Below are 27,390 nucleotides of genomic sequence, written 5' to 3' on the forward strand. Positions count from 1 at the left end.
CAGTTTTGGTTACACTAATTTTATTTGTGGACAATAATATATTATACCATCTCACACCTAAATACGAATAGTGGTGCTGAGCCGTGGTCGTTCTAAGCATAGGAATGGCTATTAAGCCATTAGTTTTGAATCTATTGCTTATGCTATCTGAGGGGTGAATTTTATAAATAAAATATTCTTTATAAATTTGATATAAGGCGATTCTCTTATACAATTCTGTGGTAGATGGTACATTAAATTCCCGAAATATCTCTAAAGTAGGGGAGTCATATGGTTTCCTAAGGATAATTTTTTTGTAATTATTCTTTGAATTGTAATTATGGGCTGTAAAGAAGCCTTAAAAGTCCCTCCCACCCAATAATCCCGTACTGCAATAAGGACTGAATTAATGCATGATAGACAATTTTGATAGTTTTCTTATTTAAAATAATATATCTATTAAGATACCAAGATATTTTACATTAGATTTATGATTTGTATTCGGGTAGGTAATATTACAAAAATATATCACCCAAAAATATGGGAATTAATTGAGGATGATATTGGTAATTCTTCAATCGAAATATGTGATCGATAAAACTGGCAGAAAAATAATCACGTCTCAATTGGTTTCAGTTTCATGTCTCAGTGGTTAGAGCATTGATTTCCAGCGGCAGCGGGGGGGGGACGTTGAAGAAAAATATACTTGTAATGTGGGCGACGAGCAAGATATGTTTGAAAACCGCTGGGTTAGAGTATTGTCCCGGTAAGACAGAGGTCCTGGGTTCTATTCTTGTTCTGTTTTATGTTTCATTTACATTTATCAATATTATATTATTCTTGATTAAATATTACACAAATGTATATTATAACTTTCATTTAGTCCGGATTATCTGGTTTAAATGAAATGTAATGATTAAGTAACTGATTCTCTATTTCTTACAATAAAATATATATTTGGATATCTTATGAATATATTATACGAATGCCTACCGTATACTATCAGAAGTCAGTCATTGGTGTCATCAAGCCACCCTTTTAAAGTCTAAATTGAAGAAAGGCTTGGGAACACTGCCAAAATGAGGAGTTCGTGAGGAAGCTTTGTTGAAACAAACTGAGAGATAGATAAATCACAGTCAGGCTAGAGGAAATCGATTTTAACTTACAAATAACTTTTCTTTCATCAATGTTTGGACTTTGATTGACATATCAGACAGTATATTAAGGGCACATGAAGGTAACTTCTAACAAAAAGGGCCGAACCAAATAATATATTATGTAAAATCTATATTTAACCAAACCCTAGTGGTTTCTGTTAGAATATATAAGTTCTCGAATAGAATATTACCAAAAATGCTAATTTGGTTTATGTATCTATCTTTATGTCTAACTCTGGTTTAATAAACTCCGATTTGCTTTAAATTTAAATGTCTTTTTCAAAATTGTAACCGATTTTATGAAGAATTCAGACAGGGGATAAAGTACCTACCTATAAAATAATATTCAACAGAAATTATTTTAATAGTCAATTTCAAAATTGAAACTAATGTGTCAAGAATTCAGACTATCTAGTAATTTTTCACTGGTTTGCGCTAGTATTTTGTATTTTATAACAATCTAAAGCTATACTTACGCTACGTAGAAATAACTGTCGATGAAAATTTTGAAATATCTTGAGGGGTATGCTTTTGATTAGTTTTAGATTCGCATTGACATTATTTGATTATTAAAAATGTTTTAAATTTGATTAGATGGTCATATTCCAAAATATTTTACATTGAAAGCGTTTTCTACGTAGCGTTTAAAGCTCCTAGAGAATTTTCAAATTATGAATTTTCAAATTTGAGTATATACATGCGAGTGGATCCTGCTGCATTTGAACTTTCAACATTTGAACCCATCGCGCAAAGCCTACAAAGAAAGTGTTTTATCAATCCTTGAAATTATATATCATTTGCATTCTAAAATATTTGAAAGCGATATTTAAAATAAGTCTTACAATTTTATTTTGTTAAAAGATTTTTCTATTTTAAACGCTAATCGCGGGTTCAAATCAAACAACTCGTAAAATCACAAAAAATCTAAATAATTAAAATTAATTTCCCATAAGTTTGTGGTAACTAACCTGAATATACCGTGTGCATGGTGTACTTTGCTTCCTAGTTGCTCGTTACTCCTCATAATGCAGCTTGCATTTCCTAGAAAAGTTCATGACCTCATATATTATGTAAGTCGTTTACCTCAACATGTGTTGAATTAAAACGTTCAACGGTTATTCCTCTGGTTTGGTTGACGTATTTTTGCTGACTGAACGTAGCGAACTCAGGATAAAACAAGAAATGCTTTCCGTACAAATTTGAATAGAAACTAATGTTCCATTTGTCCCACTAGCCCAGCGCTCTGTGTCACTTAAACATACCTGACATTGAGATCTCCATCCCATTTGAATTTCGTAAATACATTTATGTATCGGAAATTTAAGGCTCGAAATAGTGCGACGCGTACGTCGGTCACTTGCGCTAATATGTAGGTAAATTATTGAAGAGTTGTAGTGCCACGCCATTCGCTACGCGATCCAGCTTGTCGTCGGTCTACCAACGGTACGCGTGCCACTATTTTCAGCCTTAGGCACGATTAGACAAATATTTTGATCACGAAAAAAGCCCAAAAGGCATTTTTGTGTTCTTCTTTATTGTGTAGTAGCGAAGTCCTTTTATTGGAATGTTTTGCAATTCGCCTGTCTGTAAATTCACTTGTACGTTCCGTTTACGTTTCAAAATGGCGGACGTTTTAATGGTTAAATATGAAATCGTCGCTCTTATTTGGACTTTCTTGCGTGCATTTTTTTTAATATTATGGAAATTACTTGCCTTGAAAAAAATTAAAAAGTATGTCATTTAAGATAGTTATATTTCTTAGAACAAATTGTAGATACCTATAATTCCTTATTTGAAATTAAAAAATGTTACATAAAATATATACCTAGATTATAACTTCATTAGGTGGGTATTTAAGTAGGAAATTTTAGTTTTTATTTATTAAATAAGAAAAAATAGACGCGAGGTCTACCGATATGATTTGAGATTTTCACGGCTAAAAGTATATAAGTAATTTATTTTTGGGGCATTATGCCCTGTTGCGCTACTCCCTTATTTAGCCAAAGTTTCGGATAGCATTACATTGTCCATCATCTGTTCACAGAACTACTAAACAAATAAGAAATAACATAAGTATTAAAAATCATTTAGTAAGTCCTACTAAATGAATGAAGTATACCTAATTATTGTTTAGTGCATAATATTACGATCAAATAAACTGCTCTTATCGCATTATTTAATAATCTCATAAAAAAATCTCCAAGGGTCTCAAACTCTTCCTGCATGGAAAAATTGCGTTTATTATAATTGCAAGATTTATACTGACGTAACCGGGTAGTGCAACTAGTGTGATATACCCAATTAAAAACTGTGTTGAACAATTTAATACCTATTGTAGTCTTTTACAACTAAGCATTGATATTTTCCTTTACCAAACAGGAATTTTAGACTGCGACGGGCGTAAAGCTAGTACGAGAAATTTTATCGGTTTAATTATTATTGTTAGTTAGAGACACGAAAAAGGCTCGTAAACTTTTATGGCAAATGGAACCGTTTTTAAAATTCCCAGACCTCACAAAATTACCATTCCACCCCTAACAGGAAATTCAATATTGAAACCTAATAAATATCCACAAAAACTTTAATTAACGAAATCGAACTGAATAAATCGATGCATTAAATCTGCACCTTTCAGACACGCTCCAATGGCCGATGGCAGCAAATCCAATGGCAGTTCTAAGTGAATCCAAGTCAACAAAAACATAAAAACCTTCCGAAAACAGAAAACATCGAAGATTATGTTCTTTACTTTTTGTCTCTTCTTTATCCAGTGGCAAACAATCCCATCTCCTTTCGGCTAGTGCGGATTTATTCGCTGTTAAATCAAAACTCTTTTATGTTGCTTGGTTACGAGCATCGGGGTGCAATCATTTGTTCCATAAATGTATTCAAGTCCTACTTGTTGGTTGGGGTTTTTGATTTGTGGTGAGTGTTTTGCTTGTTTTCGTATCAGACTTTTTGTATGGTCTGTTCACATTGTGCAGAACATTACACTGCGACAGACTCCGCGGCGCCGACTATATTATTATGGCGTGCCGAATTAGTTTTATACAGCTTTATACATACACTGTCTAACGGCCAGCCAGCGGCTTGTTCTAGAAAAACTTACCGCATTAAGCTATTGTTGAGGTTAATAAAGTTGAATGACACGTTGGAACAGCGGAACTTGATATCTTATTATTACAGACTTTACAGACTCACCAATATAATTATAGAACATACTTTGGTTTGCCAATGGTGTACATCAAACATATGAAATGTTTATCTATTACTAATTATCGACACCTTGTGTTTATTATTTAACTAACTAATGCCATTTAGCTAAAGTGCTACAAAGCTTCGGTTTTGGATTATTACAAAAAATAAACCCATGTTTTATACCTGTGTCTTCCCATTATCAAATGACCACTCTTTGATTTATCTAAACGGCTATTAATTAATGTAATTATGCAATGTCATTCAATTTCAGCAACCAACGTTAGCAAAATCTGCCAAAATGTACACGGTAGATGTGTAGCTACAAACTTTAGTTACTTTAGCATCAATGTATTCTACCACGCACGTAATTCTGCGCATTGCCTTTGTCTTCCCATTATCAAATGACCGCTCTTTGATTTATATAAACATCTATTAATTGATGTAAACATCAGTCACAGCAATTTATTCTACCATGCACACATTTCACACGTTTTTTTAATTCAAAAAATCTTAAAATAACTTTGCTAACTAGCTATGAACAAAATAATTAAAAGTATCCCTCAAGGGTCGCATCAAGGACCTATCTTAATCGTCAATAGCTTTTTGAAATGTATTTCTTTGTATTAACTCCACACTGATTTAATGATTTCCCTCGGGGTATATGTCATCTTTAGGGGAAGCTGGGTTGAGAGTCAAGGAGACTTAACCAGGATTTTGCATTTAGAATATGTCTTTTCATGTACCTGATATAAATGCGCATCTATATGGGACCTGTGGGATTGCACTAACCTCTCCACATTCTGGAATGAAATTATTATTATTATTATTATTATTATCATCGAGCTTGCGATAAGCTATTTTGCTTTAGGTCCCTGATTTAATCCTAGAGGTCTCGATAAATATTCATTTGAACGGATTTTAATCGATTAGAATCGAAACATTAGATTGTTGAAAAAATGAATTATTTAGAATTAGATTGAATTCTTGTTCTGCCAACCTAACCTAAACTAAGCCCTTCAAAGTCATTTGTAATCCATATAAGCCTTACCATGATTTACTCCTTATCAACCGAGGAGTGTGTTGACATTCCGAGTATTATGTGATTGCGAGCAGCGGCGTAGCTACCTAGGGGCTACGCGGGGCAGTGCCCCGGGGCCCTCAAGCTCAGGGGGCCCTCGAATCCTTACCAGAAATCTCGATCGAACTGAACTTTTGGAAATTTCTCCCATTTTCAAAATAAATATGACAGGTTGCATCTTGCAACCCACCTTATCATGACAACTCAATTGAGAGAAATTCAAAAGTAATGCCTAGGGAATTCCCCTAAATTCTTTCTGTAGGTTGGCAGTGTCAGTCAATTTGACGGATAGTGATATGTGGAGAGTGGTTTATTTATGGATATGTGCGTCATTCCCCAACTACACTTGTAGCGTATTAAAATATGGATAAAAAGAAGAAACCCAGTGGTGCATTTAAACGCAAACAAGGCCAAGAAAGAGAAGATAGTAAACAAAAATTGCCCAAAATTGACAAGTTTTTTAGTCAGCCTTCTGCAAGTACATCTGGCCAAAATATTTCTATTGATAGTGACTCAAATAATGTGGTAACTGCAGTGTTGGTTGAGAAGCCTACTGAAGAAGATTCGACAATTATTGCAGTTGGAGATACCTCCGCCGCCGATCATGTTAACGTGGATGATGTTTGCTAAAAACTAAATCCGACTAGATGGTCCAGTAGGGTCAATACGATATCTGCAATAAAACTTCGTTATTTTGATATTATCAAAGCATTATCAGGAATAGTTCTAAAGAGTCCTAATAAAGATGAGCGTAGTGAAGCAGAGAGTATTAAAACAAAAATGCTAAATTTCGAGTTTCGTGTTGCTTTGCAAATTTATGCACAGTGTATTGAACGACATCAATTATGCATCCAAAACTTTACAAAAATGCGACATCAATTTGGGCGAGGCGAGTAAAGTTTTAGCAGAGACCAAAGCAAAGTTGCAAATTTATAGAAATGATTTCGAATTATTCAAGTGCAAAGCCAGTGAAACTGCAAGAAAATATGGTATTGATACCCATTTTCAAGAAAAAAGGCAAAGAAAAGTTAAAAAAACATTTTGATGAATTAGCTGCTGATCACCGATTTCCAAACCGAGAAAAAATATTTAAAATTGAGATTTTCAATAATGTACTAGACACAGTAATATCTCAATTAGATACACGTTTTATTGGTATGAGTGCAGTCTGTCATATATTCGATTTTCTAACACCAACATTTTTATTACATGTTGATGAAGCAACTTTATTACAAAAGTGTGACGAATTCCAAAAAAAATATTCAGATATAATAGGCCCTAGTGTTTCACTTCAATTTATTAATATTTACCATCTAGTTTTACCTCAACTAACTCAAGCATGGACTGTTCACCAATTATGTAAGGAAATAATGAGCAAATATGGAGTGCTAATGTTATTATTCTTTACAATTCCTATCACTTCTGCAGCAGCTGAAGGTCATTTAAAAAATAATAAAAAATTATTTAAGAAATAAGATGTGCCAAACTCGACTCAGACATTTATCGCTAATAGCAATTGAAAACAAAACCGCATCAAGCCTGGATTTAAACGAAGTCATTGATACTTTTGCGAAAACTAAAGCTAGGAAAAAATTGTAAATATAATTGTTATTTAGTCAGTTGGTAGGCCCGACCTTTATATAATAAACCCTTGAATCTTCTCTATTTCGTTTTATTAGCCAAATCTACACCAAGTATTATTGTAATTTATGTTGTTACTGTTTAATATTTTTATTACCTGCCCTGCAGTCTGCAGTGCACAAAAAAGAGCTTAAGTAGCTTAGCATTTTTAAAGTGTTTGTATAATATTTCATATTTTTATTTGATAAAACCTAATCATTTTGGTTGTTTGTTTTTGGGGTGTTATGCCGTGTTGCGCTAACTCCTTCTTTAGCCGACGTTTCGGACAGCGTTGCAGTGTCCATCATCAGGGCAGATCCGGTAGATCCGAAGATGTGTGAAAAAGAAAAACACATCTTCGGATCTACCGGATCTGCCCTGATGATGGACACTGCAACGCTGTCCGAAACGTCGGCTAAAGAAGGAGTTAGCGCAACACGGCATAAAACCCCAAAAACAAACAACAAAAATGCTTTTGGCCGTGAAAATCTAAAAACTTACCAAAACCTAATCAGTCTACATAGCAGTGGGGCCCCATTTTTTAATTTGCCCCAGGGCCCTTGGTTACCTAGCTACGCCACTGATTGCGAGACTCGAATACTCAAATAATAATACATAATAGTCGTGCCACGATAATTCTACCGTTTGAAGTAGATTATACGTTTAGCGTTTAGCCGGTGTACTAATGAAATAATCGATAGGGAAGGTAACAAAGGACCGCATGTACTATACACATGTAATATAACTGCTGTGCGTATACATGTACAGAATATAGACAGTATAAATTGCCATGAGTACCTACGTACAGTTGCCATACATCGTATTCTAGTAGTTCTGTGAACAGTAGACCTCGTCCAAAAAAGTAGAGGTAGGTACTATATTATTGAAGAATGCGAATAAGAATGTCCAAATAAACGAACATTACACATTTGAAAAAAATCTTTACTGAACTATTAAAACGGCAACCATCTTGAACCGGAAACGAGACGTGCATACAAATTTACATACAGACGAAATGTAAAAGGTCGAGTTAAAATAGCACGGTCTGTCAACGACTGACAGTTTCCCGGTGGTCTTTTTTTATGTGACACGCCCAAGAGGACGCCCCTGTTCGTACAGTGTAAATACAGGGGAACTATTTCGCCGTCTGTAATATCCCGAAATAGTTTGGGATCCCCGTCCCGCGGTCCCATTCTATCACAAAATAGTTTGGAACCCCCGTCCCGCGGTCCCATCCTATCACAAAATAGTTTGGAATCCCCGTCCCGCGGTCCCATCCTATCACAAAATAGTTTGGAATCCCCGTCCCGCGGTCCCATCCTATCACAAAATAGTTTGGAATCCCCGTCCCGCGGTCCCATCCTATTCCTAAATAGTTTGGAACCCCGCCCCGCGGTCCCATAATATCCCGAAACTATCCCGAAATAGTTTGAAACCCCCGCCCCGCGGTCTCATCCTACCCCGAAATAGTTTGGAACCCCCACCCCGCGGTCCCATCCCACCACTACACAAGCAAGAATCTCTTTAACCCTTCAGGCTAATTTGTTTGCTTTTAGGAGCAGTTCATATTAAGGTCTCACAGAAATTGTTTATATCCCTTACAATCTAAACAGTGTTAGAAAGAAAAAATATCAGGCTTTATATTTAAATCTAGCAGTTAACCACAGAATAATAAATATTAAAAATGTACACCTTTAAGAAACCAAAGGTTCCGACCGCAATTTGAGAAAAAAACGTTTGAAACTTAGTGACTTCACTATTTTTAAGTTTAAAAAAAATTAAGTGATAATAATGTTTGCTTTTTTTATAAATTTAATTTAGATTAAATTTGATAATATTATTATTAAGTTCTGCAAGTGTTTTAGTTTTTTATTATTGTGACAGCTGTTTCGGCTTACAAGGCCATTTTCAAACTGTGGTTAGTCCACATTGAGACGACGTTTTTATACTATTTCAAATGTAAATTTTGAAGGTGCATACATTGATTTATTACTGGTTACACCGATGACATGATCTATTGTTGGTTAAACCAATCTATGTTTTCCCCTCAATAAATGGTAATGGGTTCTTAATTATTTACTAATGACTTTATTGCTTTGAATTATTTGGGTGCATTATACTGCTTGGGTTTTGTGAAAATACTAAGAAGTGGTGAGTAAATTATTTTCCGTACTTTATTAATTAGTGTTAAATTTGGGTCATTCATTTGGGTCATTTTCACAAAACCCAAGCAGTATAATGCACCCAAATAATTCAAAGCAATAAAGTCATTAGTAAATAATTAAGAACCCATTACCATTTACTGAGGGGAAAACATAGATTGGTTTAACCAACAATAGATCATGTCATCGGTGTAACCAGTAATAAATCAATGTATGCACCTTCAAAATTTACATTTGAAATAGTATAAAAACGTCGTCTCAATGTGGACTAACCACAGTTTGAAAATGGCCTTGTAAGCCGAAACAGCTGTCACAATAATAAAAAACTAAAACACTTGCAGAACTTAATAATAATATTATCAAATTTAATCTAAATTAAATTTATAAAAAAATTAAATGGAGTTCTACGAATTAAACACAAAAACAATAAATAATAATGTTTGCATTGATTTTAGTTCAGTGATTAGACTAAAAAACGTAAGGTGAGCCATTTTAAATCACAACAAAGTGTATGTTTATTTCTAATAATAACATTTGAAAGCGTATTTCATCACCTTTCAAAAAAGTTTTTAGTTTTCGGATATGTTCAGAATTATTCCAATTATTTGGATTTTATTGAAAAGCGGAAATACTCCGACCTTCTGACAGAATATGCCAGAGGCGTGAGAGGTTAAAATTATTATATTGAACAAACATCGTCTTATGTCTGAGAGCTCTGTCGTAACTTATCTTTTTATTACAAGCATTTTTTTATAAGAGGCATACATATCGTAGTATTACACGCGTTTTTTTTATAAGAGGGATACATATATTTCTATTACACGCGTTTTTTTTATAAGAGGGATACATATATTTCTATTACAATCGTTTTTTATAACATGGATATACTCGTATATGGTACCATGGAGCTATCTATCAATCAATACCTTTTGTAAAGCATAAGTAGCGTTTCTACATCCTACAGCTAATTTACACGATAACTCATAACGTTAGAGGCTTTCCTCTTAGGTTATTATGAACTTAATTGTACATGATTAAATGATGTATTAGGACAATATAATTTTTATTAATATAAATAAAGTCCCAGATCGTATCTGGTGCTTTCTTTGTAGACAAATTTGAAATGAAAAGTAGTGTGATATATTGGGTTAAAGGTTAAAGTGTCAATTTCCTTTGAATTACGAACTAGAAAATATATTTAAATGGCTATAGGTTAAAAATATACATTTTCGAGAGAATTATATAACATAAGCCAAATATATAATATACAGAACATTGGAATACAATATTCTAAAGATATTTAACTCACTGCCCAATAATGTAAAAGAATGTAACTATATGAATAATATTATGAAGTACAAAAACAATAGGTATGTAAATGTAATAATTATTTATAGACACTGTTTTCTTATACTTGAGGGAACGACTGCACCATGCAAAAATTAAAAAAAAAATACAAAACTTATATTTGGATTTGAGGCTAAAATACCAAACCCAACTAAATAATTATTTTTCAATCAAAAGGTAAAGCTAATATCTAGTATATGGAGTAGTAGAAAATGTGCTATTTTATTTATTTGTATTTTAAATAAGGAGATATTAGAGCACTAAATTAAATGTGCATTGATTTTAGAGGCAAATTTGGAGTTCATCTTTTTGTGAGTTAACTGTAATTATTAAAAAAAACATTGCACTGTACGAACTGTCTTGATATAATGAAAAATAAAATAAAACATTTTTAAAAAAGAGGTTTTTTTGTAATTTGAATTTACGCCCATGAAAATGCTTTTTTATCATTTTATTTTTCGTCTATTTAGCATTGTAAATATAGTAAAATATGTTTCCCCTCCAGCGTTTTAGGGTCATATATCACCGGGCGACCATATTTTATAAAAGTATTTTTACTTTTTTTCTATCATGCGGAAATACTTAATTTTTTTGACTTTAGAAAGATAAATAATATATCTTTCTAGTTTGCCTCAAATATTTATACTGGAATCCATTAATAAAACCCTAAAAATAGCCTAAATGAATAATTCATATTTCGCGCCGCTATCGTAACAATCGGTTTTACTTTAAAAAATATTTCTTATTTTTTATTATATGGACGAGGTAAAAGTGAAGGTACACTTCTCTTACAAATTCCCCAAACAAAACGAACGTGTTTTCGAAATATCGAGATCTCTCAAATTTTCTATGATTGGAAAATAAAAATTTCAATAAAAATGTGATTAGCGTTTTTGACAACATTTTTCGCGTTTGATATTAAAATTTAAATATTTAGAAATAGTAATGTTTATTTTAAATGCATATACCGGAAATATGATTTTATCATGTTTCTAAAACAGTATTTGTTTTTACGGAAAATTAAAGAATTATACTATATAGAGCATTTGAAATCAGACTACATAACGCAATTTCTCTTGTCTAGAATTTCTAGGTCAACGCATCTATTTATTGATTACAATGGCCCTGTATATCAGTACTTGTTACTTACTCCTGCCAAAGAGCCTCTTGATAGAAGTAAATATCCCTCAGCGAGGATAGGAACTGACTGATATACGGGGCCTGTGTGCATTTTACTCACGCAACTTCTGCGCTCCGGGTATCGAGAACGCTAAGGGCCTGTTCAGACACGGCGATAACCGCGCGATTGATAAAATCGCGCGGTTTGAACCGCAAAAATGTTGACTGTTCAAACATCGGCGGTTAGTTAGCGATTAGCGATCAGTTTCAAGATGGAAGTCGAAGAGAAACTAGCGTGTCTGTGGCTGCCCCAGAAAAAAATAAAGAAAAGAAGGAAAAGGCAGTATTGGGTGCATCCAATATTAAGGGATCGACTGACACATGGCCAATTCGTAACGCTATATCCCAATTTAAGAATGTTTGAGAGGAAATTTTTTGACTATTTAAGAATGTCAATAAAATCTTTTGATGAACTAATTAAATTAATCAGGGAAGATATTTCGAGCTCTGAAACACAAATGAGGGCAAGCGTGTCACCAGAAGAAAAACTCGTAGTAACTTTGAGGTAAGATATTTATTATATCGCGCGGTGCCCGCAACGCTACTGAACGCTGAGGAAGATCTCCATAGTAATAAAACCGCGTGGGCGCCGCACGATTCTATTTTCTAGCGGTTGAGTGGCGGTAATCGCGAGGTTGGACTAACCGCGCGATTATGTCTGAATGATTATTATACCTGATATAAATACCTGCGTAAATAAGACCCACGCGGTTCCCGCGCGATTCTCAAACCGCGCGGTTCCCGCCGTGTCTGAACTAGCACTAAAACGCCCCAAATAAAAAAAATAATATTTAAAAATAAATTCGAGAAATCCCTTGGGCAATTTTGTGAGATATCTAGCCTGACACGGTCTCATAAAAGTTATGCTATCTGATTTTGTATTACGATGAGAGTATGATTTAAACAGTGTTAGAAAGAGATAATACCGCGCTTTCAGTTTGTATTAAAAAAATTACCATAAAGTTCCAGAATTTTTTTTAAATAAATATAAATCATTATTTAGCATTTGTCAAAGTTTACAAATTTTTAAGTAAATATTTTTAAATTATCTATTACTAAAAAAGTGAAGAGACGATATCTTCAATATAATACCTCTGTCTTATAAAATATGCTTTTTAGTTCGATGTAAAGTAGTAATTACAGTTTACATGATAAAAACCATCGCTAAGCAACTCTATCTTTCTTTGCGTTTAATTTTAATATTTTTAATTGCTTACCTCGAATTGTAATTCTAAAATCTGAGTATTTCATCTGGTTCAAGAACAGTATTTTATTTTGAATACGTTCCAAAACATCGAATTTATCTGGAATCAAATGTAATGCCAAAATGGTTAATTTAGCTGGAATCAAATGTAATGCCAAAATAGCGAATTTATCTGGAATCAAATGTAATGCCAAAATGGCGAATTTAGCTGGAATCAAATGTAATGCGAAAACAGTGAATTTATCTAGAATCAAATGTACTGCGAAAATATTTTCCACGAAATCTGTATTCTGACACATCTTCTAAGAAAAATAAACACATTGCAAAGTCAGAGGCTCTAGGGGTTAATACTAGTCACCTTTTCAAACACTAAACTTGCTCCTGGCAGATTCGCTTACATCACCGCTCTTGAAAAGGTTCTTTTAGTAAGGGATTTAAAATAAACTCTGTGGACGTGCAGAAAAATAATAATTTGCTAATTTATTATAGCGCCATTTTGGTTAATTACCTCAAGGGCGCTATTATTAAGATTTTTATCACAAATAACTTTTTTAGATTAATTAATTTTCCTCTGATAATTCTGTTTTTCGCAGATCCAAATCGATCAGCTTCGAAACAGTTACCAAACAAATATGTCGTAGATTCACTGGTGTCAGACAGAAGTTTGCACTGAATTCTTGTGGAACTTACCTATTATTTTATTAAGAACAGTCCAGTCTACCTCTGTTTTCAGTATGTGGGAACAATGTACCCATGGTTATATAGCTCCGGTGCCTACCACAGTATACTTACAATCTACGTCCAGAATGAGAAGGTTGGTAGTGGATTGGATACAGTGGCGCGTTGCGTGATTGCTGTTCCCAACCCTTTCGTGTCGGCAGCGATGCGATGTTTATTCATACAAAGTACAATGCGCAAAACTCGGGAAATTACGCCCGCATGCAGTGTGCATAAAACCGACAAGTACCTACCCTAGTAATAATAATTACTCAGCTCTTTGTTCCGGGGCTTCCTAGAATCAAGTGCCGAGAAATAATTTCGTTGAGGCCGATAAACTTTAAAACTTTAGGTAGGTACTTCTGGGTAACTATGCAAAGTTTTGAGGTTTTTCGCGGAAGTTTTAGATTTCCGTTACTTTTCGTTACAGACTTCGAAAATCTTACAAGTTCTGTTAAAATCTCAAAACTATTTTAGTGGATTTGCCCAGTAGAATTCTTGCGAATTTTTTTTTGGTCCCGGATTTTTCAGAAAACTTTTTAGTGACAATAATTTTGGCATTCTTATGATAATGGTTCACTTGTTATGGAGATGGGAAGGATATTAGGTTTTAGTTAGTGCACTTACTTTTATTTTATCGAGTTAATTCTTCTTACATTGTGTATAAACTAATGTGAAAAAACACAACTATTTTCATAAACAGAGTGTAATGAAATTTAGGTGAAGCCGGGTATATAATAAACCCTGACAAAATCAGACACACTTATTATTGTTTTAATTTATGAATCATGTGATTAATAATTTTATTCTGTTTATTTGCAGAAACTTGAGCAAGACGATGACGACGAGTATCTCGACTCCACCTGGGCCGATAGCGGCAGTCTGAGACGCCACTTCCAAGGTATGGACAGCATCTCCTGGAAGCCCAAGTAGACCCGCAGAGCCGCCGGCCGCAAGCTGACAACGAGCTCACAGCAAGCTCAAAGCAAGCTTACAAACACCACTCGTTTCAAACAAACAAACATAAATACATGATACTTTCAAACATACACATTCATCTCCCCCAAGCACAAACAACCCCAGTCATTCCAAACAACACACAAATTCAATTCCTTTTAAAATATTTTTAGTTCCATGATCAGGGTAGCGATTTTAAACTAAGAGAATCTCTTTGAAATCACATGTCTATGGTCAACATTTCTGTCAGAATTATGTTCTATAATTCGCCTACACACACACACATATTTGCCCACCATTATCTATGTTTTTTTAAGAAAACATTTGGGCAGGGATCGAACAATAGGCTTGACTTGACTTGATAAATAAACTACTCACGTACTTGGCAAACCAACCGTGTGTAGACGCCATACGACCCTGTCAGAATATCAAAAACACTTGTCTATGATCCTGTCAGATTATCAAAAAGAGATTCTGTCAGATTATTGAAAGCACTCGACTATGATTCTGTCAGATTATTGAGAGCAGTCGTCTATGATCCTGTCAGATTTCCAATATCACATATTACAAACATAATATTGTAGGGTAATCAAACAAGAGTACCTACGTGTTATTACTACTAGGTATCTCCGAAATCAGCTTCTTCAAGTTATACGTAAAATCATACCTTTATTTCCTCACCCATGTATGCCACACCAAATATTTTATGTTGTAGCGTACATGGGCAAGAAAACAGAGGTTTGGTTTTATGTGTGACTCGGAGAAACTGACTTCGGAATTACACAGTCGTAGTAATTATTAACCTGCGATATAATGCTACGCTATTTGATCCTGTCAGATTACTATTATTTGTTTATGTGCTAAATTCTTATAAGTTTTCCTTGTTCAAATTCGCTACCCGGCCTATTATTTAATTAACTGACTGTGCACTAGTGCACAGGGAATTGCATTCTGGCAAAAGCTGGCATTTGGTTATCTAATTATGTTGTTCATTATGAGATACGTCAGCCATTGCGGGGTCTATTATAATGAAACGATTACAAGGCGGATCTACGTATTCTGAATCCACGCACAGTGATGGCAGAAGTAACGAAGAACCAGTATGAAGATTCATGCTCAAAACACTTCACCAAATAATAATTTAAAAAATGTACAAGCACTGAGAGTTTGCTGCACTTTAAGAAGTAAAAAAAATAATAATAATAACTTATAGCGCATCGTAATGAAAATTATTATCGTTTGTAAGGGAAGAAAGCTGCTAGATTCACAGCATTGAGTGCTGGTTGGAAGCAGCCAACTCTATTCGCCAGTACGAAGACGGTGATATACGGGTTAACAAGTTTTGATATAGCGTTAGGTTGTTTTTGTTATAAAAATCGTCTTAGAGCTTTGGTTTGGAGGACGTTTTAAGCTTTTTGGCCTGATAGCTTCAATAAGTATGATAGCTGTAAGCTAAATTAACAACTTAAGTCGTCTGTATGCAATACTTATACAAATATCACTTTATCGTTGACTCTTTTGTTTTACGTGTAATCCCAGATTCAATGAAAGTGTGCACACCGTCATATAATAATTATTAAAAATTCATATTCAAATTATGAATACAAAAGGTATTTTGTTTTTTAACATTCATCTCAGTGTAGTGTCGTCATCTACTAGTGTACTAAAACTTTAGATAAATTAAACATGTAACTATAATTTTATTTTATTTTGTTTAGTTTTATGCCCGGCCGGGCTTTTTTTACATGTCACAATCTTTTGAATATGACGGGAAAAAGGTTATTACCCAATTCCATCAATAAATGATTTTCATTTCATTCAACCAAATACTTACACCAAAATAAAAATAATAAATTATTTTTGTTGTATTCACCATACGGTTCCACGATAACTACTCAAAATGACAATTCAACACACTTTTAAAAGTTGATATAAAGTCATTAAAAGTGATGAAACAGAAACTAGGTTAAATAGTTACATATGTAACCTAGTTTTTGTTTCATGACTTTTCATAACTTTATAACACTTTTTATAGGTGTGTTGAATTGTCATTTTGATGAGTTATCTGATCACCTCACAATACGCGTGTACTGGTAAAGTTGATAAATTCGGAAGTGAGCTAAATGAAAAAAATATATACAATCTAAAAAGCTTATGTGATAGTTCTGCCATTTTCTAAGCCTGAATTTTCCAGCCATATCTCATATTTCTAATAAACATACCTACATATTATAATATTTACATTCAATCATATGACACTATTTTTTGCCATCTAGCTACAACATATTTACAAACACAAATCATTCTACATAGACGTTACGTATACCTTTCATAGTGGGGCCTTCTCAATTAATTCCTAAAAGATAATACAAATGTATGTGCTTTCGTTGAAATATTCTGTAATGCCTGATGCATAAGTAACTCCTGGATTCATCAGTTAAGCTTTAGAACATTGTGAAACCTTTTTCCTACCATTAAATCATGTTGGAACTTACGCCATTGTTAAAATATACAAAGTAATGAAACAGCCATTAGAGAGTATAATAAATATCATTCTATCTTACAAAAGTAAACTAGATTAAAGTAACATATTAGAAAAATGTTGGTAGCAAAAAGGTTAAACAGATCCTGTATTAAGTGTTGCAATATTTAAATAATACAAAAAAATTATAATAATACTAATAAAATAATAATATGGTTGTTTTTTCTAAAGATTAAATAATATATATTTAAAAGAAACCAAACGAGAACAATTTGTCTGTGATCCACATTTATAAAACATATAATGGGTGTACTTAGGTATTGAGATGAATCGCAGGTTCAGCGGGAACGGAGAAAAACTTGGAGAAATAAACAATATGAATGTGGAATGAATGCATTGTTCGACAAAACAGTTGAAGACATGAATACGGTTAAAGACGGTCCTCTGAAAAAACATATTTTATAATGTACAATCGAGTAGGCATGGGCGGAAAGACTGTGAATCAAACCAATTACTTCATTCATTCAGAATGAATTCATTACGTCCATAACACCTGATATAACATGCATGCAGAATGAGACAACATCAGGAATCTATTTGAAAAAATGATTAAATGTATTTTATTACATACATCAAATAATTCCAAATGTGTATACCTAACTTAAAATTATTTCTTTCATTTTGCACAAAATTAACAGTGAGGTAATTTCATCTATGCAAAACATCTGTAAACTTGTACGTACTAGTGTCCTAAATCAAAATTAATTACTTTATCAATTTAGTCAAATTAATGCATTCAGTCTCGAATGAATTGATTTAATAATATGAATGAATCTGTCCATGGCTACATTGGTGTGGGAGCTTGTCAATTAAGAGTACAAATAAATGTCACAACATCAAGGGATGGAATTTCTAAATGAACAGAAAATATACTGAATAATAATTACAGTACAGTCTTAATTAACCATCAAGTGATGCGTTTCTTTTCACTATTTTCAGCCTATTTATTTCAACAACAACATTTTACAACAGTTTATTTGCTTTTTCTTCGTAGATAATATTCCCTGATGAGTAAAAAAGATTCTACTGTAATTTGTTTTTAAAATATTTCAATTTTTGATACTTTAGTATTCAATGTACACTCGATAGTTACGAAACATTAAATAAATAAACATGTCCATCGGCCAATCCTTCCAATAATTATTCCATCGGATTTTTTCTTGTAAACATTCAAAAACATTCAATCATCCACAGTTTATAAATAAATTTCAAGAATATTCTGACAGAATAATATTTGTTACCCAACTGAAGAATTATATTGGATCTAAAATGTTTTAAGTAATTTTGTACTAATATCCGAGCCATTTAATTTAATTTCTCTGTTCGATCATAACGCAATCTTTCAAACATAACAGAATAACAGTCTGATTAACACTATAAGAAAGTGATTGAAAAAATGTTTAACACTAAGAAAAGATTGTAAGGCACGAGGTTGGAATTTTAATTAATACATTTAAATAATTTTAACTGATATCCAAATAATAATTACAAACTGAAACATAAAAATGAAAAAAAAACAAACCATAAAGAAGTATTCTAATGGTATGTTATAAAAATGTTTTATTTTATTCTTCAAATGGCACTGCAGTCATTGATGCAAACTTATCGCAATAATTCCAAAAATGTAAAGTGACTTATTATAAATGTTTTAGTGCGAGCATAAAACAAGCGTGAAAAAGACGAATGATTCGAAAGATTTAAAAAAAAATAAAATAAAAAATATTATGATTTATTTGATAATCTTTTCTGATTTTCTAAATTCGTACTAAGAATTATATAAATACATATTAGACATTTTTGACATTTTTATTCTCATTTGTATTTTTGGCACATAATTCAAATATTCTTAAGGAGATAATATTATAAAAAAGAGTATATTAACAAAATGTGACACTAAAGTTGATCTAGTAAGGAAGTGAGGACAAATTAAAGAGTTGTGTGAGGCCCTTTAGCCTGGTGACGCTTTCTCTATGCTGCAATATTATATTGAATTAAAGTTAAACAAATGTTATAAAGCTTCAAACATGGTTTTAATTCACCTGTTTCCGACTCCACCATTCTGTTCATGATGACCAAAAGTTCATGATGACCAAATGTTCATGATGACCAAATGTTCATGATGACCAAATGTTCATGATGACCAAATGTTCATGATGACCAAATGGTCATGATGACCAAATGAACATGATGACCAAATGTTCATGATGACCAAATGTTCATGATGACCAAATGTTCATGATGACCAAATATTCATGATGACCAAATATTCATGATGACCAAACGTTCAGCATCCGCAGCTATCAAAGGTAAGAAAGGTGCATAACATTAAAGGTGTTAATAGAGGTGCCTGACTTTCTTTAAACATTGATTCCTAACATTATTCGTAGATAATAAAGTAATCAAAATTTTGAACTCCGGTGACATTTTTGTTGTAGTTTTTTGAAAAATGAAACAATTTTTTTTCACATGTGCGACACTGGTCACTCAGCCGAGTAACCGCCCACCAATCCCCCACCCCGACCCTAACTGTACAATAAAAGTTTTTAGTTGATAAAAATAAATAAATAAATAGTCATAGGACACCAAAATGTCAGCTACATTCTTAATAACTGCATAAGCTCAAGAATCAATGTTTAAAGTAAGTCAGGTAAGTCACTTAATACACTTTAATAATACATAATGATGTAATATCATAATCAAAGTAAACCTCTTTTATAATTGGAAAATGATAAGTTTTCACTGAATCTATTAACGGCTTTCCATACTAACCACCAAATGAATGAAGATTCACATGTCTATTGATCCTGGTATTGCAATTTTGTAAAATCACTATAAATTAGAGGTCACACATAATCCAGAGCAGTGTGTTTATTATGCTCATCAGACTTGTTGGGTGGTTGCATTTTATTAAATTTGTATTTATGTACTGACCTATTAACTGCTTTCCATATTAACTACCAAATGAATGAAGATTCACATGTTTATTGATCCTGGTATTGCAATTTTGTAAAATCACTATAAATTAGAGGTCACACATAATCCAGAGCAGTGTGTTTATTATGCTGATCAGACTTGTTGGGTGGTTGCAGTTTTTCAAATTTCTATTTTAGGTATGTATTGAAAATTTGTGGTGGAATTCCATAAATTGAAACAATTTTAAACTTTTTCCAGTTATTTTTTTTTTTTTTACCGATACTGGTTTCAGCTTATTCTAGCCATCTAACCAGTCTGAAGATGGCTATAATAAGTTGAAGGTGGTTACGGGTTCGACTCATGAATTTCACTATTAAAATATTAATGCCGACAGGTATCTGGTTTATCTGAGTTTTATTATTATTGGACCTTACAAAACTTGCTCCACGCTCTGTTAAAAGAAATATTGATAATTTCTTAAACCAATATAAAATAATAATATAAGAAACGTTAACTAAAGAAGGGGGATATGACATAATACCCCAAAAATAAATCACAATGATAATTACTTTAGCAGTGAAAATCTCAAATCATATTTATTTATTTTATTTATTTAATACATGTTACATTATTATGAAATTTACATAAAGTAGATATAATGAATCACCATACTAGGCGGCTGCCTGTTTCATGGTGACCAATTGAGTGTAATTAATTTGTATGAAATATGAAATCTAGTGTAAACATATGAAATTAGTAACTATAGATGAAGCTAAAATTTTGGAAAAATTGTAATAAAAAGTAGAAGATAGAAATTAGAAAGGAGAAAGAAGTAAATTAGCATTAGATTGTAAAAATGTACATAATTATATATATAATTTTTAATATGTGTGCATGCAAGCACACATGTGTATATAGCAGCAGACATACCTATATACATATAACAGCACATGTATACATACACCCATATGACGCATCCTCACGCATATAAACAATATATACACCTCTATCTGAGTACTTGGAATAGGCTACTAACACTATAATAATCACACATCAAAAAATCCCCAAGCGCTTTCCTGAAACTGTCGTATTTGGCTATTGATTTTATTTCTAACGTTAAATTATTGAATATTTTTGGAGCAAGAAAGTTAAATTGTCTTTGTGCCATTGAGGTTTTTATTGGGGGAATAGTATAATTCGATTTGTTGGAATATCTTGTATTATGGGTCGATTCAAAAATATTTTTTTTCGTATGTTTGAATTTATAGTAGGAGGATATGTTTTTGACGTATAAGGATTTTATGTTGAGTACTTTGAAGTCGTTAAATAAGTCCTTCGTGGGGTGAATATAGTGTACTTTGTAAATAGTCCGCATTATCAATTTTTGAGCTTTAATTAATGGATCTAATATCGTGTTAGAGCATCCTCCCAGACTATTATCCCGTAAGATATAATTGATTGGCATAAAGAAAAGTATACCGTTTTTAGTGTATTTTTATTAAGAATATTTCGTAATGACCTGAAGATATATGCCAGTTTCCGTATACGGTTTGTAACATTTATTACGTGATCTTCCCATCGTAGTTTATTGTCAATTATTACACCCAAATATTTAATGGAATCTACTCGTTCTAGTGGATTGCACAGACAACTAGAGTTATCTCTACAAGAATGTATTTTTAGTGTATGATTGATTGAAGGCTGACTCGGAATATTAAGACTAAACGTTATATATTTCGTTTTAGTTATGTTTAAGGTGAGTAGATTATCATCCAACCACTGTTTAATAATTTGCAATGTTAGATCCGCTCTGTGAAATGTTTCTTCCCATGTCTTACTTTTTAGTACTAGGGCAGTGTCATCGGCGAAAGTGATTATATTGCCATCAATAATAGATAGTTTACATAAGTCATTGATATAAATGAGAAAAAGTGTGGGACCGAGTACACTGCCCTGTGGCACACCAAAGTTAATGCTAGTTGAATGGGATGGTTTATGCGATGGTAGCTTAACACATTGCTTTCTGTCTGTGAGGTAAGATTTGAACCAATCAAATGCCTTATTCTTTATTCCGATTTTTTTGAGCTTGGCTAGAAGGATTGGATGAGATACTGTATCAAATGCCTTAGCTAAATCCAGAAATATTGCCAGACATTTATCACCTTTGTCTAAGGCTTGTGTTATATGTGATGTTAGTTCTAAAATAGCTGAATCTGTATTGAGTCCTTCTCTAAAGCCATACTGGTTTGACGAGAGTATGTTATATTTTGTAAGATGGTCGATAAGTCTTTTTTTTACTATTTTTTCAATAATTTTTGATAGTGATGATAATATAGAAATTGGTCTGTAGTTTGTTATGTCAGTAGGATTTCCGGACTTAAAAATTGGTTGAACTAGGGCAAGTTTGAGTTTGTTTGGGAATTCACCTTTAGTGAGACTGAGGTTGATGATATGTACTAATGGATGGATTATAAAGGGTTCAACTGTTTTTAGTATAGTTGAGGAAATTTTGTCATGATTGCACGAATGAGAGGGCTTTAATTGTCTAATGGTTTGAGAAATTTCATCGTAGTTGGTCGGGTTTAAGGTGAGTATATTATCTGTTTCACTGGCACATTGATTGATAATGTCGGCAAGGGCATTTTCATCGGTTGATGTCTTATTTAAAATCTTTGATGCTAGATTTTTACCGATATTGCAAAAGTATTCATTTATGTGATTGGTCACAGTGTCTGGATGGTCATTTAGGGAGGTGTCTTGGCCGTTGATGTTTAATTTATTGATTGGTTGTACTGGGTGATCAGTGTTAGATATTTCTTTGACGATATTCCAAATTTGTTTGTTATTATTACCGACTCTGGACAGTTTTTCTTTGTAGTAGTTTTCTTTTGTGGTTTTAATGATATTATTACATATATTTCTGTACTTTTTATAAAAAATTTGGGCTTGAATGTCTGGATTATTGAGTAAGTTTTTGTGAAGCTTGTCCCGTTTTTTAATACAAAAAATTAGGCCATCTGTTATCCATGGTTTCAGTTTTTTATTTTTTGAATTATTCACATGGGATTCTTCAGTGACATCCTCAATATGTTGCAAGAGAGTTTCAGAGAAGGTATTAAAAGCAATGTCTACGTCTGTGGAGTTTAGAGTAGAGAGCCAATTTTCTAAAATAATTTTAGAAGTTAGTTTCTCGAGATTAATGTGTTTCTTTTTTATATTACTACGTGACGTTCCGGTAGTGGGTTTATTATGCATAAGACCAATTGCTATTGAGAAATGGTCCGTTATGGTTGATTGATATATAATTCCCTTTGCATTTTTTTTTGTTCGTAGAAATATGTGATCAATACATGAGTTACTAGTATCAGTTATTCTAGTAGGAGCATTAATATAAGAAATAAGCCCGTGTTGAGTCATGAGATTTTTATAGTCGAGAGTTTGTGATGCTTTTGGTTTAAGTAAATCTATGTTAATGTCACCGATCACCATTAGCTCTTCATTTGGTGTACAGTTAAATAAGGCCAAGTCTAAGGATTTAAGGAAGGATGAAATATTTTGGTGTTTAGGTGACCTGTATAGTGCAAAAATTGTGGTTTGGATGGTTTTTATTTTAAGGCAGTTGGCATTATCAATGATTAATTCAGAGATAATCGGGTCCAGCTCAGATTTTACATAGACAATTACTCCATCTGACTGTGTCTTATTATTTTGTGTATTGAAAACTGTAAATCCTGTAATGTTTTTGTGAGTGTAATTTGATTTGATCCAACATTCAGTTAAAATTATTATGTCAAAAATATTATTCAAATCGGCAAGTGTTACAAGAAGGTCATTATAGTTCTTATCAATGCTTCGAATGTTTGTTGAGAATATTTTTAATCGTTTATAGGGTTTTAGAATATTTATGCACTTTGAGGCATCATTGGTTTCAGGAGAAATCACGTTACCGTGGTTTTCTATTTGTAGATTAATATCAATCATTTCGTTTGACTAGTACCAGCTAATTGTATCACGAGCATGTATGAAGAGTATGGGTAAGTGTGATGAATAGATAAGAACAAGGTTAGTGAACAAAGATGTAATTAAAACAGAGTTAGAGCATTTCCAGTAACTTTCTTTCCAAGATTTAAATAGTATTGAGGTAAATGTATTAAGTGTTGTCAAGAAACAACCGCAAATATTAATACTGGTGAGAAATATTCGTGTTAATAAAAGTGGTATTATTTGTTTATATGGTGAGAATGTCGAAAGATAGGGTAAAACATTAGAATTTGTGACAGTAGTTATGTCAAAACTAGAGGAATCTGTTAAGGAAGGTATGAACACATTATTTTGGGTAAATACATTATTGATGATGGTGTAAATCATATAAAAACATGTGAGTAGGACAATACGTATGGAATGATCTACTGTTTTCTTATAGAATATTAAAGAGTCTTTAGTTTTTATCAAAATTAATAAACTATGGTAAGAGTAATTACAAGATAGATTAGCAATTTTTGCAGTAGTTATGCTGTTACAAGAAAGTACGAATATGTTAATTTGAATGGTTAATAAATAGAAAATAGTTGTATGGATCATACAAAAACATGTTAGGAAAAAAATATTTACAGAATGATCTATTTTTTTCTTGAATAATGTTAAAAAATAATGTGTTTGGATGATAAGAAGTAAAATATGGTGAAAATGTTTAACAACAATATTAGCAGTGATTACAAAAATTATGTTCATACAAGAGAAATCTACTAAAGAAGGTAAGAATACATTATTTAGAGTATTTAAATTGTTAAGAGTGATACGAGACAAAGAGAAACTTGCAAGGAAAATAATATTTACGGAATGAACAAATTTTTCCTTAAAGGGTACTGAAAAAACTCGAGTTTCAAACAAAGGAGATAAAATATAGTAAGAATAGTAAGTAGCAAGATTAGCAATTATTACAATAATCGTTCTGTTACAAGATAAAAATACTAAAGACAGATAAGATATCTTTGGGGATGTGAGACAATGAAAGATGTAGGGTGGTGAGGTTACAGCGTTTATTTGGAGTCAGTACGCGCAGCTGTGAGATGACTCCGGACCGATGAAGATGACACCAGGTGTAAGCGGCGATGACAGCGGTAAAGTGGTGGAGGCGATTCGCACCGTTCATTCGACACCGCGTTGGTGGAGTCCGGACTTGTGGATGTGTTCAGCACTGGCGAAGACGTAGTGTTCCAGTGTGAATATAGACAAAGGTATAATTGACCTGGTTGGCAGATACGCGGGAGATGCAGGCCGGCGACGATATCGCGGGGCTGAGGTACAGACCGGCGACGGTGTCGCAGGTCTAGGCGCATGAGGAGCGCAGACCAGGGGTGATGTCCGGGACCAGGGCGCTGATGTAATCTCACGGAGTCCATGATAATCCGTAGCCTCTCCTATAAGGTCCGTGCAAAGCCGGGCTTAGTAAGTAGGTCCGTGGCCTGTAGCGGCGCGGTGGAGTATTGACGGGGGCCGGCCGGGTGGACGGCTGCTTAGCAGGCAGCGAGCACTCACAGGGCCAGCAGGTTGCTCGCAGTTGTAACTGCTGATTATGAACTGACTGACTGATGCATTTTGCAAGGGCGAATATTCTAGTAGCATCGCCACATATCTGATTTGATTTTGATTTTGATCTTGGAAAAGATATGTATAAAAGATTTAAATTCAGCCTGCTTATGTTTGTGCTCACAAAACTATTAAAGGTAATTTTATAAGCAATTTTAATCAAAAAATTTCAAAGTTTGTTTTTATTAGTTTCACAAGTGTTTTGGAGAGTAGTTTGAATGGTAGAAGTCGGGGACGCCCGAGGAATACTTAATGCAATATCTCTGCACAGGAATGTAATATGGAGTCAAATTAAAGTTGATGTAATGTAGCTTTCAACAGTAACATTGTAGTATACAGTGGTGAATGATTAAAGGAGTCGGAGAAGCCCGAGAAAGACATTAACAATAGCGAAGCATTGCGGGGTCCACTAGTATTTTATAAAAACTCTTGAAATATATTAAGGCGATGCACTACGTAATAATGCAAAATCATGTGTTTTTGGTTTGAAAATTTGGTCGCCTAGAAATGTTTCAGATGCTTTAAATAAATACCGCGAATATAATACATCTTAGCCTTTGAAACAATCGAGTATTTTTTATTAAATCAAATAAAACACTTTGTTTATTAACCACGACTTTTTTATTATTACATCTACCGGTTTCGCTACAGTCGAGCTTCATCAGGATGTGAAATATAACTAAAAACTAAGACAGAGTTCATGCATATTTATAGGAAAGCAGAGGGAGACAGAATATAACACATTATAAAAGTGGGAGGAGTCAAATATTACATAGGCATAGTGAATTAAAGATATATAATATTAATAACAAATTACAAAAAAACATTTTTACATGAATTATACATATAATAATACATTTTAAAGACATAAGAAAAAACACATAAACATATTATTAAGGAGAGGAATGGATTGTGGGAAACAAGTTAAATTTAGGACTATAGAATGTGTTTTTTTGATTAGATCAATTAATTTGTGTACTTAATAAATGGTCTGACAAGTTACTGTTTATAGATTTCCTGATTTCTAATGATTCTAAATTGTCTAACCTAATGCCTATACTATTTTTATGTAAGAGGCTAGTACCTGTTATTTTATTTAATCTATGGTCTGCTGATATTAAATGGTTGGCGAGTTCCGAAAAACCTTTACCATTTAAACACCGTACATGTTACTTCACTCTGGTGTTTACAGTGCGCGATGTTTTACCTATGTAAAAGGCGGGACAATCACTACAGTTGAGTTTATAAATACCCGAATGGCTTAGTATGTCATCATTGTCCTTAGTATTAATCAAAAAATTTCCTAGGGTATTGTTTGTATAAAAGGCAGGTTTAATATCTAAAGGAAGGTTCCTAACGCTTTGATATGAAAAATTATTTATAAATAAAATCCTACGCCAATGGTAAATAGGGGTGTTGATATTAATTGACGGAATACTGCTATATAGAAATTTGTTTGTGGAAATATGTTTTTGTTTTTTATTAAGAATTGTATCAATTAAGGCCGAATCATAGCCATTATTTGAGGTTATTCGTTTTATTATTGATAATTCATTTGTGAAATTATTGGTAGATAAAGGGACGGAAATTAACCTATGTATCATTGAATGGAACGCTGCATGTTTATGGGAGATGGGATGATTGGAAGTATTGTGGATAGTTATGTCTGTGTAGGTCGGTTTTCGGTATATGTTAAATTCAATTCTATTATTTATCAGAGTGAGCGTGAGGTCTAGAAAATTTAGAGA

General features: G+C 33.0%; 1 protein-coding gene across 1 annotated transcript in view; it reads left to right on the forward strand.

Annotated features, from left to right (window-relative positions):
* The window catches only part of tipE (temperature-induced paralytic E), a 93,305-nt gene extending 74,142 nt beyond the window's left edge, over nucleotides 1-19,163 (forward strand). The window contains exon 4 of the mRNA XM_089640230.1: nucleotides 14,464-19,163. Coding sequence (XP_089496356.1) covers nucleotides 14,464-14,527 — 64 coding nt within the window. The 3' untranslated portion in view covers nucleotides 14,528-19,163. The remainder of the gene's footprint in view (nucleotides 1-14,463) is intronic.
* Nucleotides 19,164-27,390: the final 8,227 nt, after the last annotated feature.

Source organism: Hesperophylax consimilis, chromosome 15 (genome assembly GCF_061612785.1).
Source record: "Hesperophylax consimilis isolate HC1 chromosome 15, BYU_Hcon_1.0, whole genome shotgun sequence".
Classification (NCBI taxonomy): domain Eukaryota; kingdom Metazoa; phylum Arthropoda; class Insecta; order Trichoptera; family Limnephilidae; genus Hesperophylax; species Hesperophylax consimilis.